The sequence below is a fragment of the Tachysurus vachellii genome, chromosome 15 (genome assembly GCF_030014155.1).
Source record: "Tachysurus vachellii isolate PV-2020 chromosome 15, HZAU_Pvac_v1, whole genome shotgun sequence".
Taxonomy (NCBI): domain Eukaryota; kingdom Metazoa; phylum Chordata; class Actinopteri; order Siluriformes; family Bagridae; genus Tachysurus; species Tachysurus vachellii.
In genome coordinates, this window is record NC_083474.1 from 8,081,913 (window position 1) to 8,097,339 (window position 15,427).

At 35.4% G+C, this 15,427-nt stretch overlaps 2 protein-coding genes across 3 annotated transcripts; both read left to right on the forward strand.

Moving 5' to 3' along the window:
* The first annotated feature begins 2,203 nt into the window (after positions 1-2,203).
* LOC132858021 (uncharacterized) lies at positions 2,204-5,716 on the forward strand. 2 transcript variants are annotated; one of them, XM_060888183.1, is made up of 8 exons: positions 2,204-2,335; positions 2,431-2,751; positions 2,828-2,869; positions 2,960-3,241; positions 3,322-3,466; positions 5,041-5,087; positions 5,166-5,278; positions 5,386-5,716. In XM_060888183.1, the coding sequence occupies exons 1-8, from the start codon at positions 2,281-2,283 to the stop codon at positions 5,533-5,535; spliced, it is 1,155 nt and encodes a 384-aa protein (XP_060744166.1). In that variant the 5' UTR covers positions 2,204-2,280; the 3' UTR covers positions 5,536-5,716. The 2 variants fall into 2 exon arrangements, with proteins under 2 accessions (XP_060744166.1, XP_060744167.1); XM_060888184.1 differs by lacking the exon at positions 5,386-5,716 and having other exon boundaries at positions 5,170-5,278.
* Positions 5,717-8,123: 2,407 nt separating this feature from the next.
* LOC132858524 (otolith matrix protein OMM-64-like) lies at positions 8,124-12,765 on the forward strand. The gene is made up of 6 exons (XM_060888908.1): positions 8,124-8,171; positions 8,703-8,868; positions 10,288-10,358; positions 10,447-10,505; positions 11,241-12,693; positions 12,748-12,765. Exons 2-6 carry the CDS (start codon positions 8,715-8,717, stop codon positions 12,763-12,765), a joined length of 1,755 nt encoding a protein of 584 aa, XP_060744891.1. The 5' UTR covers positions 8,124-8,171; positions 8,703-8,714.
* The last annotated feature ends 2,662 nt before the right edge of the window (positions 12,766-15,427 follow it).

Below are 15,427 nucleotides of genomic sequence, written 5' to 3' on the forward strand. Positions count from 1 at the left end.
ATATAACAGATGACAGTGTTAACATAAATCAGCATTCATTCAATTCATAACATTCATGCATTCAATTTATAACATTAATGCATTCAATTCATTTCATACTTACTATTTTCCTGCAGGGCATTCAAAGCAAACCCCTGATGAAAAGTAGTATCCTTCAGGACACAGTGTGGCATTAGTTAGATTACAGCGGCTTATACAGTCAAGAGTATCAGCCCTTATGTCTGCTCCTGTTTCATAAAAATAATTATACATTGTTGAAACATCTATGACACATGCTAAATATTATAGAGTTATATTAATGAATTGTTCAATACCTATGTTGTTAGTGCTTACCTGACACGAGGATATTGTGTATCCTCAGGTGTTTATTCCACACTTGGCAGAAGAGAAGGAGAGAAAACCATCGGTACATGATGAACAGCATCCAAACACCTTGTTCTCCACTTGTACCATCTGGACATTTTCTGCTGGATGAAGACTCACTGGGTTTATCAGAAAACACAGAGGCCTCAATAATTGAAAGTGAAATACAAACCATGTAACTCGATTCCTCCAGCAGCCATTCAGGCACTCACTGGGAGTGGAGGTGGACGAGGGCACATCTAGAATGACTGCCATTTCAGTCTGCTGACCAAAGGTTGGATGCTGCAGGTTTTATATTTTTACAGATTCAAATAGATGGCTTAGCACATATGTACAAATGATACAGCATAATATGAAATACAATGAATTATAATGAAACAATGTGTAAGGGGGAAAAAACAATAAAAACTGGAAATGATTTCAATTGAATTTTCTTTTTATGCACAAAAAAAACAGAAATGAAAAGAAACAATGAAAAGAAGCATAAGTTACACTGAGAGCTTGCTTTGTGGGAAAGTATAGGTAGGATGTTTCCTGTTTTCTTTCATTTTTTTTTTAACCACTAACAGATGGCAAAGCAATGTATCGTGGTGCAACTTGGCTCGTCTCTGCTTCTGCAAACTGCACCAACCCAAGCTTCTACTCCAATGACCACATACAGTCAGTAAAATGATTATCAAACTGCAAAGGAAGACACTGTGATTAATTATGACAGGACAGCTAAATATACTTGTGTCAGGGAAACATTTTCATGTCTTGCTCTACTAAATATATAATTCTTACAATTATTTGTTTGTTTCTTTGTTTGTTTTAACTGGAAGCAATAAATAATATAAAGAATCATATGTACAAAAAAGAAAAATGGTCCATGTAGATAAAAAAAAAACTAATGTATTATATAGAATTATTCTAACTGTTAACTAGAAGATTATTTTAGGAATATGGAACTTGGAATAATAATAATAATAATAATAATAATAATAATAATAATAATAATAATAATAATAATAATAATAATAATATAAAATAATTAATTGGATTTATTTTACATTTTAAAGAGTTTAGATTAATTATTCCTTTATCGATTAAAATATTGTAATGTCAGCAAAACTATATTTTACTCATTAAGTTCAGGCACAATTTTTATAATAAGAAAACTTATAATAAAGCACAAGAAATGATAAATAATATGCCAAATGCTTTACTCATGTAAACAATATATAAATAAATAAATACTCTGGTGAATTTTGAAAAATATCTGTTCTAAATCATCCACTGATTTACCTACCAATGCTAAATGAAAGCCCTTTTAATTTTTGTAAATATGGGAAAACATTAGCTAAAGCTTTATTTTTATAGCTCTATTAATAATTTCTCAAATGTTATTGTAGCTAGCATGATAATATCTCTGATGATACAGTGATACAGTATACTGGTCTTGTTTTTCCTGTGACATTTTGTTGCAGTTGTTAAGTTTAGATAAAAGATCACTTTGAATAATATATGATTACAGAAAAGTTTAATGAAGTTGGGTGTGAGAAAATGAAAAAAAAAATAAAATAAATTAAAAAAAAAAGCAAAATGAAAGCAAAATGAAAAAATATACAATTTTTTTTGCATTAAGTGTAAAAGTCAAAAGGAGCAGGTAAAAAAAAAAAAAAAAAAACTCAAGTACAAATATTTAAACACCAGACTTAAATATAGCACCAAAGCGATTGTATTTTGTTTTCTTCTTAACTCTGTGAACCGCAGTTCTTCAGCTGCTGTTACGTAGTATATCCTGGAGGCAGTAGTTTTTGTTAAACGAACTTGTTAAACCACAAAAGGAGGAGCACAACAAATCATTTGTATATTCCATTATTTCCTTTTTTTGAGCTTTTACACAAATAGAAAATATCATATCCTTGCATTTGTACCATGTTTCTGTTTCTGCCTCATGTGGGTTTGTTGCTTCTACATTTTGGAATCAAAGGTATTTTCTTATTGCTGTCTTTTAGTGGCTAGTCAATCAGGATATAAGTCATAATTTATTCTCTGCCTGCTAATGTATTTATCTTTCTTTCTCAGATGCTGCGTGTAGAAGGAATAACAAAATCCCTGATGTTATTAAAGCTAGATTAGGAGAACCACTTACTTTAGACTGCACCTACAACTGCTCCTCTGGCTTCATTCGCGGTTCTTGGGAATTTGAAAAAACGCCAGAATGTGGCACCTGTTCGTGGTCTGTAAGCGAAAAAAACATGAGTGAAGACATGTGTATTGTGAGTTTTAAAACACTTAATCTGACCCTAGAACAGACCCAGTATAATTACTCGTGTTACTCCATAAAGACTGATTATCAAGGCATCCCTCGTTTGCTGGAACGGCTCGTTTCACTTCAAATCCAAGGTAAGGACGTTGTATTCTGATTTACATGTGCTGTTTGTGTGTATTTGGTGTTTATTCATGATCATGTTTGTTGTAGATACCACCTCAGGACCAGTCATCCCTCGTGAAGTATCTCTCGGTAAGTCAAGAAAAATGAATTGCTCATGTCATGAAGACTCGCAACATTATCCAAGCTACTCAATTCTGCTTTCTTCTGTTTCTGATGCAGGCATAAAAGTGGAGATTTACCAAAATCAAAAGAAGTTAAACATATCTTCATATTCCATCCAAGTGCCAGTGGGAGACAAACTAAATCTAGAATGTCTTTCTACCAATCACCTATGTGAAAGCCAGTGGATGAGGGATGATGCAAATCACACAGACGACATCTCTGGGCCACTGATAGAATGGAACGAAATTACAGAAGATGATGAAGGAACGTACACATGTCACACAAAGCAGCTCTGTACCAGCCAGAGGATTAGTGTAGTGGTGGATGTCATTAGAAAAGGTAAGTTGTTATCATTCTAACTAATAATTGACTAAAACGTGTATGTAAAGAACTCTAAAAATAAGTGAATTTCCAAACAGATGAATTTGGATGGATCAGGCCATTAGCAGCAGGTGCATTGTGTGTAGCAGTGATGCTACTATTTTTACTGATATATCTGTGCTACAAAAAGAGAGGGAAGGATATGTTGGTTGCAGAGGATTCAACAACTGTAATCTATGAAAAGTAAGGCAAATATTTGAACCATTTTTACTGCATTTAATTCTCTCTCTCTCTCTCTCTCTCTCTCTCTCTCTCTCTCTCTGTCTCTCTGTCTCATTTTCTCTCAAACGTCTTGTTTCTCTGAAAGCGAAAGTAATTTATTTTTCCACCATATCTTTTTACTACCCACTTATTACTTTGACCTATATACAAGGCAGTCATTGGAAAAAACACACAAGTTATTGTAGCCAGGTTTTGAGGAAACATGTCAGGGAAAGCAGGTGCCTTAACAGATAAAAAACAGACCCAAATGCAGGGATAACGTAAAGGGGGTTTATTTAAGGGGGAGAAAGACAAAGGGCTAGAAACACTTGGAAACACAGGAACACAAACATGTGTATAAACAAGAGCCAAAAAACAAAGAGACAAGGACTCAGCAAAAAAAAATAATAATATTAGAATTAAAATAAATGTAAAATTAAAATTTTATTTTTTTTCTGCTAATGATAATACGGATATCTGCACGGAAAATTTTAACACACAAAGTTTTACAAACGTTTTACCAGGTTTTACAAAACATAATTATTTTTATTGAATTAACCTTGCCTTAGTGTATAGATCAGGTTGGATAATATATCAGTTTATATCAGCTTAAGCTGAAAAACAAATCAGCATAAGCGTCACATCATCATATCATCATCATCATCATCATCATCGTAACTTACACATCATGTACATATGACAGTCGGTACAGTTTGACATTTTTATTGAGCTAATAAAAAGTAATTAAAAAAACAGAATTGACTCAAAAGAAACAGAAACAGAACTGACTGAAGTGATGTGTTTTCTACACATGAACAGAGGTCAGTTAATTAGAGTTTTAAATGTTATTGACTTGGACCTCAGGTGGTGAGACAGAAACTAATGTTAGTGCTATTAATAAAACTAAAAGCTAAAGCTAATTTTTAAGGAACAAAATTAAAGCCGATAATAAAACTCATTTTCTATTACAGCCTTATAGTTTATTCAAATTGGGCAGTAATTTTGCTTTTCATGATTTTATAAATATATTTTTCCTATGGACAAAAAATATAAATATATTTTTCCTATGTTTTGCTTCCATGATTGCTGCTACTGTATAATTATTGCTGTTATACTACACAGTAGTTTCCAGTTTAATGCTCATGTTCATTTAACTTCACTCCTCTCTATCGTTTGTGTATTGCACATTATATAGTTTACTTATATGTAGAGTTGTACTGTGTTCCTAGAGAAACAACATTTTGTTCTAAGTGAAAACTCACTTGCCTTGATTAGATTCGAAGTGGTCGCTGTGGTGTTTTTCAGTGAAATTGAAAATAAAACTTGTGAAATTCTCTCTTTTCACTTTTGGAGGTAGCCAGATTTTAAAATAATATAATTTTACTTGAGATTGAAATACATGAATGGAAAAAAAATTTCATGTTAAGAAATTCTCAAAGATTACACAGTTCTCAAAATTATATATAGTTAAAAATGTAACATTTTTACCATTTGAAAAGTTTTCAGAGACCACCACACAATTATCTACTAACTATGTGTATCTTAACTTTTTATAGTACAAGAAGCAAAAATGACAGAATGATCCACAGACCTATAGTACAAGGTGAGTTTTATTTGAAAGTAAGTGAACCCTTAAGAAAACTTTTACAACACAATTGAAGTTCTACTTTCCTTCTGTTAGACAGCCAGAGCGATCATGAAGTCCCTTATGCTGACATTGTGATTTCTGTAAGAGGGTCCAGTATTCCAGAGCTCACAGGACTCCATGGCCAAACTCCACGAGATCATAGACTTGTAAGAGCAGCTTCATTACTTTTAGTCAATAGTAAATGTGAAAATATGATTCACCGCTGGCTTTAGAACATGTGAAGTAAAAAACTGCTGTGTTTCTGTGTGTGCAGAGATGGAGGGAGGAGGCCACGGGCGTCTCTCATTTACAGGTTTGTCACTCTGCTGACAGACTACACGTTCATCCCAGAGAGGTCAGCAGGAAACTAAGCACAACCTCTGAATATGCCGTCATTACATACTCCACAGATGCACTTAATTAGTTTAAATACATACAAGCTTTTTTGCATGTAAATGAAAATGAATGACATTTTTTTAACATTTATAAAAAACTATGCTGCTTGCTTGTGCTTTCCTTCTTTTCACATACATTTTAAATTGTAAAATGTACATTTTGTGTGTAATCACGAATGCATTCAATAAAATATTTAGTACTTATTGCAATTATTATTATTATTATTATTGTTATTATTATTATTATTATTATTATTATTATTATTATTATTATTATTATTATTATTATTATGAGTAGTAGTAGTAGTATTTTAAAATGAATTTAATTTCTGTAATTTATTTTGTATTATATTGAGCAGTATACACTATACGGCCAAACAGTTGTGGACACCTGACTATCACACCCATGTCCTTGTTGAACATCCCATTCCAGATTTATCCCCCTTGCTGTTATAATAACCTCCACTCCTTTGGGAAGGCTTTCCACTAGTTTTTGGAGTGTGTTTGAGATTTCTAAAAAGTTCTTTAGTGATATCAGGTACTGATTTTGGATGAGGAGGCCTGGGCTGCTCAGTCTCCCAGGTAAAGAAAAATTGTAATCTTACAGCATGCAAATACATAATATGTGACAGTGTTTCCAAGTTTGTGGCAAAAGTTTGGGGAATAATAACATTTGAGTGTGATGGTCAGGTATCTACAAACCTTTGGTCTTACAGTGAATTATTATAATATAATTCTCCTACTAAACTGTAATCTATAAAAAGTAAGGCAAATATTTTTACTCCATTTAATTCTCTCTCTGGGGGGCACGGTGGCTTAGTGGTTAGCACGTTCGCCTCACACCTCCAGGGTCGGGGTTCGATTCCCGCCTCCGCCTTGTGTGTGTGGAGTTTGCATGTTCTCCCTGTGCCTCGGGGGTTTCCTCCAGGTACTCCGGTTTCCTCCCCCGGTCCAAAGGCATGCATGGTAGGTTGATTGGCATCTCTGGAAAATTGCCCCTAGTGTGTGATTGCGTGAGTGTGTGTGTGTGTGCGCCCTGCGATGGGTTGGCACTCCGTCTAGGGTGTATCCTGCCTTGATGCCCAGTGATGCCTGAGATAGGCACAGGCTCCCCGTGACCCGAAGTAGTTCGGATAAGCAGTAGAAAATGAATGAATGAATGAATGAATGAATAATTCTCTCTCTCTCTCTCTCTCTCTCTCTCTCTCTCTCTCTCTCATTTTCTCTCAAAAGTCTTGGTTTCTCTGAAAGCGAAAGTGATTTACTTTACCACCAAATCTTTTTACTACCCACTTATTACTTATCACCTATATACAAGGCAGTCATGGAAAAAAACACACAAGTTACTTTAGCCAGGTTTTGAGGAAACATGTCAGGGAAAGCAGGTGTCCACAGACCTATAGTACAAGGTGAGTTTTATTTGAAAGTAAGTGAACCTTTAACAAAACTTTTACAACACAATTGAAGTTCTACTTTCCTTCTGTTAGACAGCCAGAGCGATCATGAAGTCCCTTATGATCGCATTTGACATTTGAGTGTGATGGTCAGGTATCTACAAACCTTTGGTCTTACAGTGAATTACTATAATATAATTCTCCTACTAAACTGTAATCTGTGAAAAGTAAGGCAAATATTTTTACTCCATTTAATTCTCTCTCTCTCTCTCTCTCTCTCTCTCTCTCTCATTTTCTCTCAAAAGTCTTGGTTTCTCTGAAAGCGAAAGTGATTTATTTTACCACCAAATCTTTTTACTACCCACTTATTACTCATCACCTATATACACTTACTTTAGCCAGGTTTTGAGGAAACATGTCAGGGAAAGCAGGTTTATTTAAGGGGGAGAAAGACAAAGGGCTAGAAACACTTGGAAACACAGGAACACACAGGAATGTATTTTTATGCAATTTATTTTGCATTATATTGAGCACTATACACTATACGGCCAAACGGTTGTGAACACCTAATAATAACATTTGAGTGTGATGATCAGGTATCTACAAACCTTTGGTCTTAAAGTGAATTTCTATAATGTAGTTCTCCTACCATAGTGGGTATGATCATGCTAATGTCCTATTATTAAAAAAAAACATACTATATATAATTAATTGACTGACTTTTTGTCACATAATTAGGGGCGGTTAATCCAAACTTTTTCTTTTAATTTTAATTATTATAAAACAAATATCAATGTGTGGAGGATTCTGGATTAAAAGGTTGTTTCACTCCAGTAAATAGCCACAGCACCATAGGTCTGTACTGTACGGTGGCCGGGAAGTGCAAAACAAAATAACACGTTCAAATCAACAAATTTCGGATTTATTATTTTGTTTTCGGATTTGTTATTTTGTTTTACACTTCCCGTAGAATTGAGGAGGACTGTGACATGTCTACAGTTAAGGGGTCGCAAGACTTTAAGAATAAAAATAAATAAATATGAATAAAAAAAATGTAAAATATATATATATATATATTAATAATAATAATAATAATAATAATAATAATAATAATAATAATAATAATAATAATAATAATATAAAATTGTCTGAATACCGATATCCAAAGCTTTAAACACGCGCCGGTTTTTGCTTAGTCCTTCTTTGCTTTCCGTAGTCGCAGTCGGTTGCCTAGCAACACCTGAAAACAAGTAGAAGTTAGAAACGGAACGGTAAGGCTTAATGAATATTATATATTAATATGGTATTATCAGAGATTAAGACATGCTTGTGTTCCATGTGTTTGGTCATATCTACAATATGTTAAATAGTAATGGTATGTTTGCATTCTTTTTTTTAAAGACATAATGAATGTAGTTTTCAGGCGCTAGTTTAAAGAACGTTAGAGAGTTGTGTCAAAATATATCTACATACTTCTACATCGCAACCTTGTTACTGCATATAGGACTGATTGATCAATGTATTGTGTATAATAAAAAAAAAATCAACATTTCTTCAGTGTCATAGCCTGAATTTCACAATCATCACAGCACGAAGATCATCCGTGAATCACATGAACTTTTTATGAAGTTACAGTGAAATTGGGCCTTAGGTTTATGCAGGGATCTCACAAATAATCCAGGTTTTGTTTTTGTTTTTTTTTTGTTTTTTTCAATATTGACTATGTTAACTGGAAACTATAAAGCATTATATATGTTTCTTGGCTGTTTTTATATTGTTCTTATTCTATTTTGGGGAAGCAGTTCATTTGAGAAATGGCTGTGCCTTTCTTGAACACTACCATGAGAGTTCCTACTGGGTTTGCCAGCATCCTAGAGGGACTAACCAGAGAGGTACTGAGAGATCAGCCTGAAGACATCCCTACCTTCGCTGCACAATACTTTACAGCACTTCTTCAGAAAAGAGAGGGTAATGTTCTTCAGTAGTGTGTAGTGTGTCTGTTCAGCATTATAAACCGCATCATGGTACTTTGCATTCTCAATTCTAAAACAATTATTTGACAGCTATGTTACAAGAAAATGTCATAGCTCTAGAGTCGCCGGTTTGATTATGAGCTTGGGTTTTGCCTGTTCTTCACATTTCTTTCTGGGTTTCTTATAAGTTCTCCAGGTTTATTCCCACCTTCCAGGCATGTAGGCTCTAAATTACATCCTCTAAGTGTGTGTGTGTGTGTGTGTGTGTGTGTGTGTGTGTGTGTGTGTGTGTTATGTTGGGAGTATTGCCTTATATCTACTTAGACATGATGACAAAAAAGTATAAAAGAGTGAGTTATAGTGCAGCCCGCACATAATTATAATAATAGGTTGATTTTATTGACGTGTTTAATGGAACGTATTGCAAATTAAATTTCCGTTGTAGCTGAAAATGAATCATTTTTTAAATATATAGTGTAAAACTCGACCCAAATGATGGGTTGGGCACATCGAGTAGTGCATCCTCCCCAAAGTTTAATCTACACTCTATGTCCACTTTATTAGGAACATCTGCACATTGACACTGTTAATACCTAATCAGCTAATTATGTGGCTTCTGTAGATAAGAGAAATCAGAGGAGAATGACCAGGTTGATTTTAGATGTCAGAAAGTCTATAGTACTTAAATAAGCAACCATGGTGAATAGAAAAGCATCTCAGCATACACAACACTTCAAGCCCAGAGTTGGACAAGCTACCACAGCAGAAGACCATATCAGGTTCCACTCAGCCATGAAAAGGAATCTGAGGCTATCATGGACACACCGGTCTCACTGAAACTGAACAGTTAAAGATGAACTGAAAACATGACTTGACATCTTGGCCTGTATCTGCATGATTTTATGCATTGTGATCCTGTCACATGATAGTGTTTAGGTGTATGTGTTCCTAATAAAGTGGAAGATAAGTGTATCATTTAGAAGTTCATGTTTTTCAGTATAGCATATTTCTTCTTAATGATTTTAAAGTTACTGATGATGCAATATAAAAACAACATATAGAAAATCTGCTTTTTTTTATTCATCATACGGTTGTTTATCTTTAATCAGTACTTGATCAGGATTGAGGTGGATCTGGAACACTTCTCACCTCAAACAATTTATCATAGCCAGTCTAATCTGGCATGTTGTCAGTGGGTGGGATGAAACTGGAGAACTCCACCAGAGACTCTGGAGCTGTGAGGTTGCAAACACTGCACCACTATGGCACTTTTTTAATTCTTAATCCTGTTTGGGGAAAATTGTTTCATAAGTGATTTGAACTATAATATGCACTATTTCATTATTACTTTTAGAATTACTTCCTGAAGTCTTTTTATACAAGTTTTGCGCTTTATGTAATTTATTTTCTCCAGAAAATGGCCTTGATCCAGCAAAGGGGGGTGCACTGACGCAGCACAGGTTTTCCAACAATGACACCTTCAGTGTGGGTTGAATAGATTTTGCATTAACCTCAACAATTTATTTATCATTATTTAGCACTGTTCTCAGTTTGTCTTTTTATTTTGGAACAGGATACAGTAAACCAGGAAAAGTGCAGCCCAGCTAAAGAAACTGGAAACTCTGTATATGAGTGAGTCAGATTTCTCCACGACTTGACAAGAAAGGCAGCATCAGTTAGTTCAGATCCAGTTTTTCCTGATTTTATAACATGGCCAAAATATAGGAAATAAAATTTGAGATGAATCCGGATTTTACTTTTTTGAGTGTTTCTGTGTTTCATAGACAAACAGGGTCTGATAGCTTAGAGGTTAAAATGTTTGCCTCTAATCTATTGGAGTTGGGATTTTTACCCAGTTTGCATGTTCTTCCTGTGCTTTTGCGGGTTTCCTCTGTGTGCCCCAAGTTTCCTCCCTATTCCAAAGACATGCATTTTAGGCTGTTTGGCATCTCTAAATTGTCCACAGTGTGTGAATGGGTGTGTTAACGTATGTGTTATTGGTTGCCAAATGATCAGGTTGTCCATTCAGTATATTCTCCAGGTCCCCTATGACCTTTTGTATGACAAGAACGTCAATGGATAGATGCATGTTTTTCATGGCTTTAACTGAAGTGTAGTATATTTAGCTTTGACATCATTTTGAACCACAGCAGTTCTTTTTCACCTTAATCAAGACAGATTTTCAGTTGCTAGTTAAAAGACTAAAGATAATTACAGCACCAAAACAAACCTCCACACCTACTATTCAGGATTAGTAATGAATTATCATTGTGATGCTTGTTTGAGCTCCTGTTTTAACTAAGCCTTCATTTTGAATTATTCTTAATTGCTACTTAATTGTCCTTATATTTAAATGTCACCCTCCAGAGACCGAGATTTTCAAGCCGATTCGGTTGAAAATATCGAAGACAAAATTACCCAGCCTGCACAGGACTCCTCCCCTTCACCTGAGACCCTTGATTCCTCTAAAGGCATTGTGGATCTATCAGATCTACAGCCAAACAATGAGCTAAATGAATCTGAAGAAGAATCAGGAGAGACTGATTCTGAGCTTAACCTGGAGTTTTCATACAGGAGAACTGCAGATGTTGACATATGTGCTGAAGAGCTTAAAACTATGGAAATGGCTGAGGAACAAACGATTCAAAATATACAGGAGGCTGCCAGCATCAGTGAAGCAAATGAAACAGCAGAAAAAGATCTCGATCCTGTAACGCTGTCATCATATCGTGGTCTCGCAGATATAGATGTGTGTGCTGAAGGACTGCAGTCTACTTTGCAGGAGGAAGAGCACACAGAGGACAGCGAAGACAGAATGCAGACTGATGCAGGTTTTATTCCACATTCAGAAAGTCCAGACCCTGTCCTAGTCGAACAAGGTGTCCTAGATTCCCATGAAGAATGCACTCAGCCTGGTATTGAGACTACTTTATATGTTGAACAGGATGTTGATAAAGTAATAAATGACATTTCTTATAATGAAATAACTGTTGCTTCTCCTGTTAAAGAAGACAAAATAGAAGAGACTGGTCATCTTTCTGAGGGTGTCGGTGAAATGACTAACACTTTGTTTGATGATGCTAGCCCAGAGATTCTTAATGTTGATCCGCATCATCTAAACGAAGGAGCTGAAAGTATCAGTCTGTCAGAAGAAGTGAAAACTTTTGATGAAAATGAGCAAGCAAATGACATTTTGGCAGCTGATGCTATGAGTGAATCATCATTCATTCTAGAAAAAGGTAGTCTAGCAGACAGGAAGAACAAGGATACACCAGGACTGGAGGACATGGTGAATGTAGCGTCTGAAGTCCAGGAGGAAAATAACAATTGTGAAAGTTTCACTGATGTCACTCCTGCCACTGATGACAGAGATGTTATGCAGGAAGATCAGACAGATGATGACACTTACCCACAAGATATACCTAAAATGATCACTGTGGGGGATATGGAAGGCCTGGAGGACAGTAACCTTAATCCCATTGGCATTTCAGATGAGGACATGAACAAAGATGACGCCAGACCATTTCAGCAGGATGTAAATGAGGTTGAGGAAACCAGTGAAATTGATAAAGGAAATAATAGTTTGAATGCACCTGAGACACAGGAAGACAATTTGTTTTTTAGTATATTCACTCATGAATCTAAAACATCTGAGGAAACCGAGCAGGACATGGAGGTCAACTATAAACAATCTGCTACAGATTTCCACATGCTCACAGAGGAACCTGAGCTAGCAACAGATTATAACCAGTCTGAACAACAGGACAACAACATCCATGAATCCATACTTGAAAGTGAGAACAAGGAGGTGGACCAACAGGTAAGATGTAGAAATAGTGTTTTATCTGAATTTGGAGTGTGTTTTGGCAAACAGAGAATCCAGGATAAGTGATGACCTTATCCTGGATATAGGCTGTTCCAATTTTTGTCCCAAGCTGATATTTTAAAAATAAAAACTTCAAGGACATGTCTGATCAACAGCGAGGTGCCTCTGTTCTGGTCTCGAGAGATAGGTGATTGAATATACCCCTGAAATAGTTTGGTTTCTGGGTAACAGACTGCATCATTCAGAGACACAGGTTTCCAATCACTCAATGCTACAATACTGTCATTAGAGATATGAGACACAATGGAGAGTCTCGTTTCAGGGATTTAAAGACTTGGTTCTTTTCTAAAGAAAAAATGGTTCTTTTCTATACAATTGTTCTAGAAGGAAGTTTGGTGAAGAAGGATTTATGTGTTGCCATGGAAACATTAGTACCATATTTTCTCTCCTCTAGCTCAAGATAGATAGATGCTCTTTCATATATATATATATATATATATATATATATATATATATATATATATATATATATATATATATATATATAATAGGGAGATAGATAGATAGATAGATAGATAGATAGATAGATAGATAGATAGATAGATAGATATTTTTCTTTTCCTTTTTCAAAAATACCTTATTAATACCTCTTTTTTTACCTCTTTAAGAAAAGCAAAAATAAAAATCTGTTATGGAAAGCCAACTAGAATGTCTTCAGGGGGTAATTAGATTTGTTCAGTGTGCTCACTCAGTCTCCTTTACAAGGAGGTCATGTATATATTACATCCAGCAACTTTTACTTTTCTTGTATACAGAAGTACAGTGTTCTTGTCTTCTGTAATGTTCGAAAAAATCCTAAACAAATATCAAAATATTGAGATATTTTTACCTTATTGTTTATTCCCCCCCCAAGAAGTTAATCTGGTTAGAGGATGGCAGTAGGGAAAATGTGTAATGCTCTAGTGTTTTTGGGTTGGATGGATTTGGTGCTGCATCTTGGCAGACTGCATACGGGTCAGAGGAGGAATATCTTTCGAGCGTCTAGACATGCAGGCCAGGTTTTCAGCATTTTTTAGAACATGGTAGGATCTTTTTTAAAATATGAAGTACTGCATGGTCCTGCCAAAGAAAAGCTGGATGATAAGCAGTTTTTTAGTGCCTCTAGGCAATGGAAAGCAAGTCGAGAATTTTGTCTGGGAATTAAGTTCATTCGCGTAGGCTTTGTTAATGGATTAAGCTACACTTATCCTGACATAAGACCTATAGCAATGGTTTCCCATCCTGTTTTGCAGTGGGACAATTACAATGTACAGATGTTACCAATGCCTCCTTAGAGGAATGTCTCAAAGCATCACCATAGCATGACACATGTGTCTGATTTTCACAACTGGGTTTGACTCCTGAGAGTTCTTTACTATACAGGATTTACTATAAAACATTATTTCTATCATCCAGAGATTACATGCGCAATGGAAGGGTATAGAACAAATATAGAAGGGGTTTTATTGATGGACCAGAGAGAGCATTTTCTGGCATAAACCCACATCAGCAGGATATGACAAACACACCATATGGAAACGCAGGATACATCTAATGCTGGCACTATTGATCTCCTTTTGGATTGATATTTCTTGCTTCACTAACATGTCTGTAACACAGCATTAGCGATTGAGATGGTGCACGTAAAACACTTTCACAATTGTACAGTTACACTCCAAATTGATTTTGGATTATATACAAATCCAAGAAGAAGGACTAAGCCCACACTGCTCAGCTGTAATAGTTTTACTGTTATTTATAGATATTACATTTGATCCCTTCCATCTAATATGACAACCAGCAATGCATGAATATAGCAGATATTTAATTTCAAAGACATTAAAGGTTTGCTGCTTTTAATAAACAAATTGCTAGTTGACCAAAAACACACTATATTACATTACTAATACAGAATTATTAAGGAAATAACAAAAACATTTCAGTTTTCTTTTGTAGTATATGCTTCATTTTCATTCATGTGAAAAGTTGGCATTGTGAACTACAGGCATCTGTTTCATCTTATTGAAACACCCCATCCATTGAAAAACATTCATCCCAGACCTGCAGACTTCACAGCGGGGTTGTGCGATTAGTGAGAAAAAGAAAAAAAAAAACACTCCAGGGGTGTTATGTAGGGTGTTATTTACTGCTCTGCATCACTTTATGCTTTGCAGTTATTTTGTTTCATTCCAAGAGTCTAATCCATCTAAGACTGTCTATCACAACCTCACCATCATATTGACATTGCCGATGACTCCAAACCTTCATCTTGGTTGTTTGGCCCATAAGATGGCTCCACATCCCCAAGATTCAGGCTGAGCACAACCAGGTTGCGTATGTAGCACGGTCACTATATGCTTATCTCCGCACAAAAGCCCCATGCCTGGCACCAGGGGTGGAACCTGGTAACACCAAATCAAGCTGGGAATGCTTAGTCTCTGTTGTACCTTTCTTGGTGGTCATTACAAGAGGTGTTCCTTCAGATCTGATCACCAAGGATGGCTCTACTTGTAGCATTAATCTCCTGATGACATAACCCTGAGGTTCTGTCAAAAGTATACAAGCTGTTTTTTTTTCTATTGTTAACATGAAACATAAGGGATTTTTATGCGTAGTGTTTTGATACTTTTTATTTTAGGTTTGTCTGCACCTTTTTTCTATGTGACATTTATCATTTTCCACTGAAAAG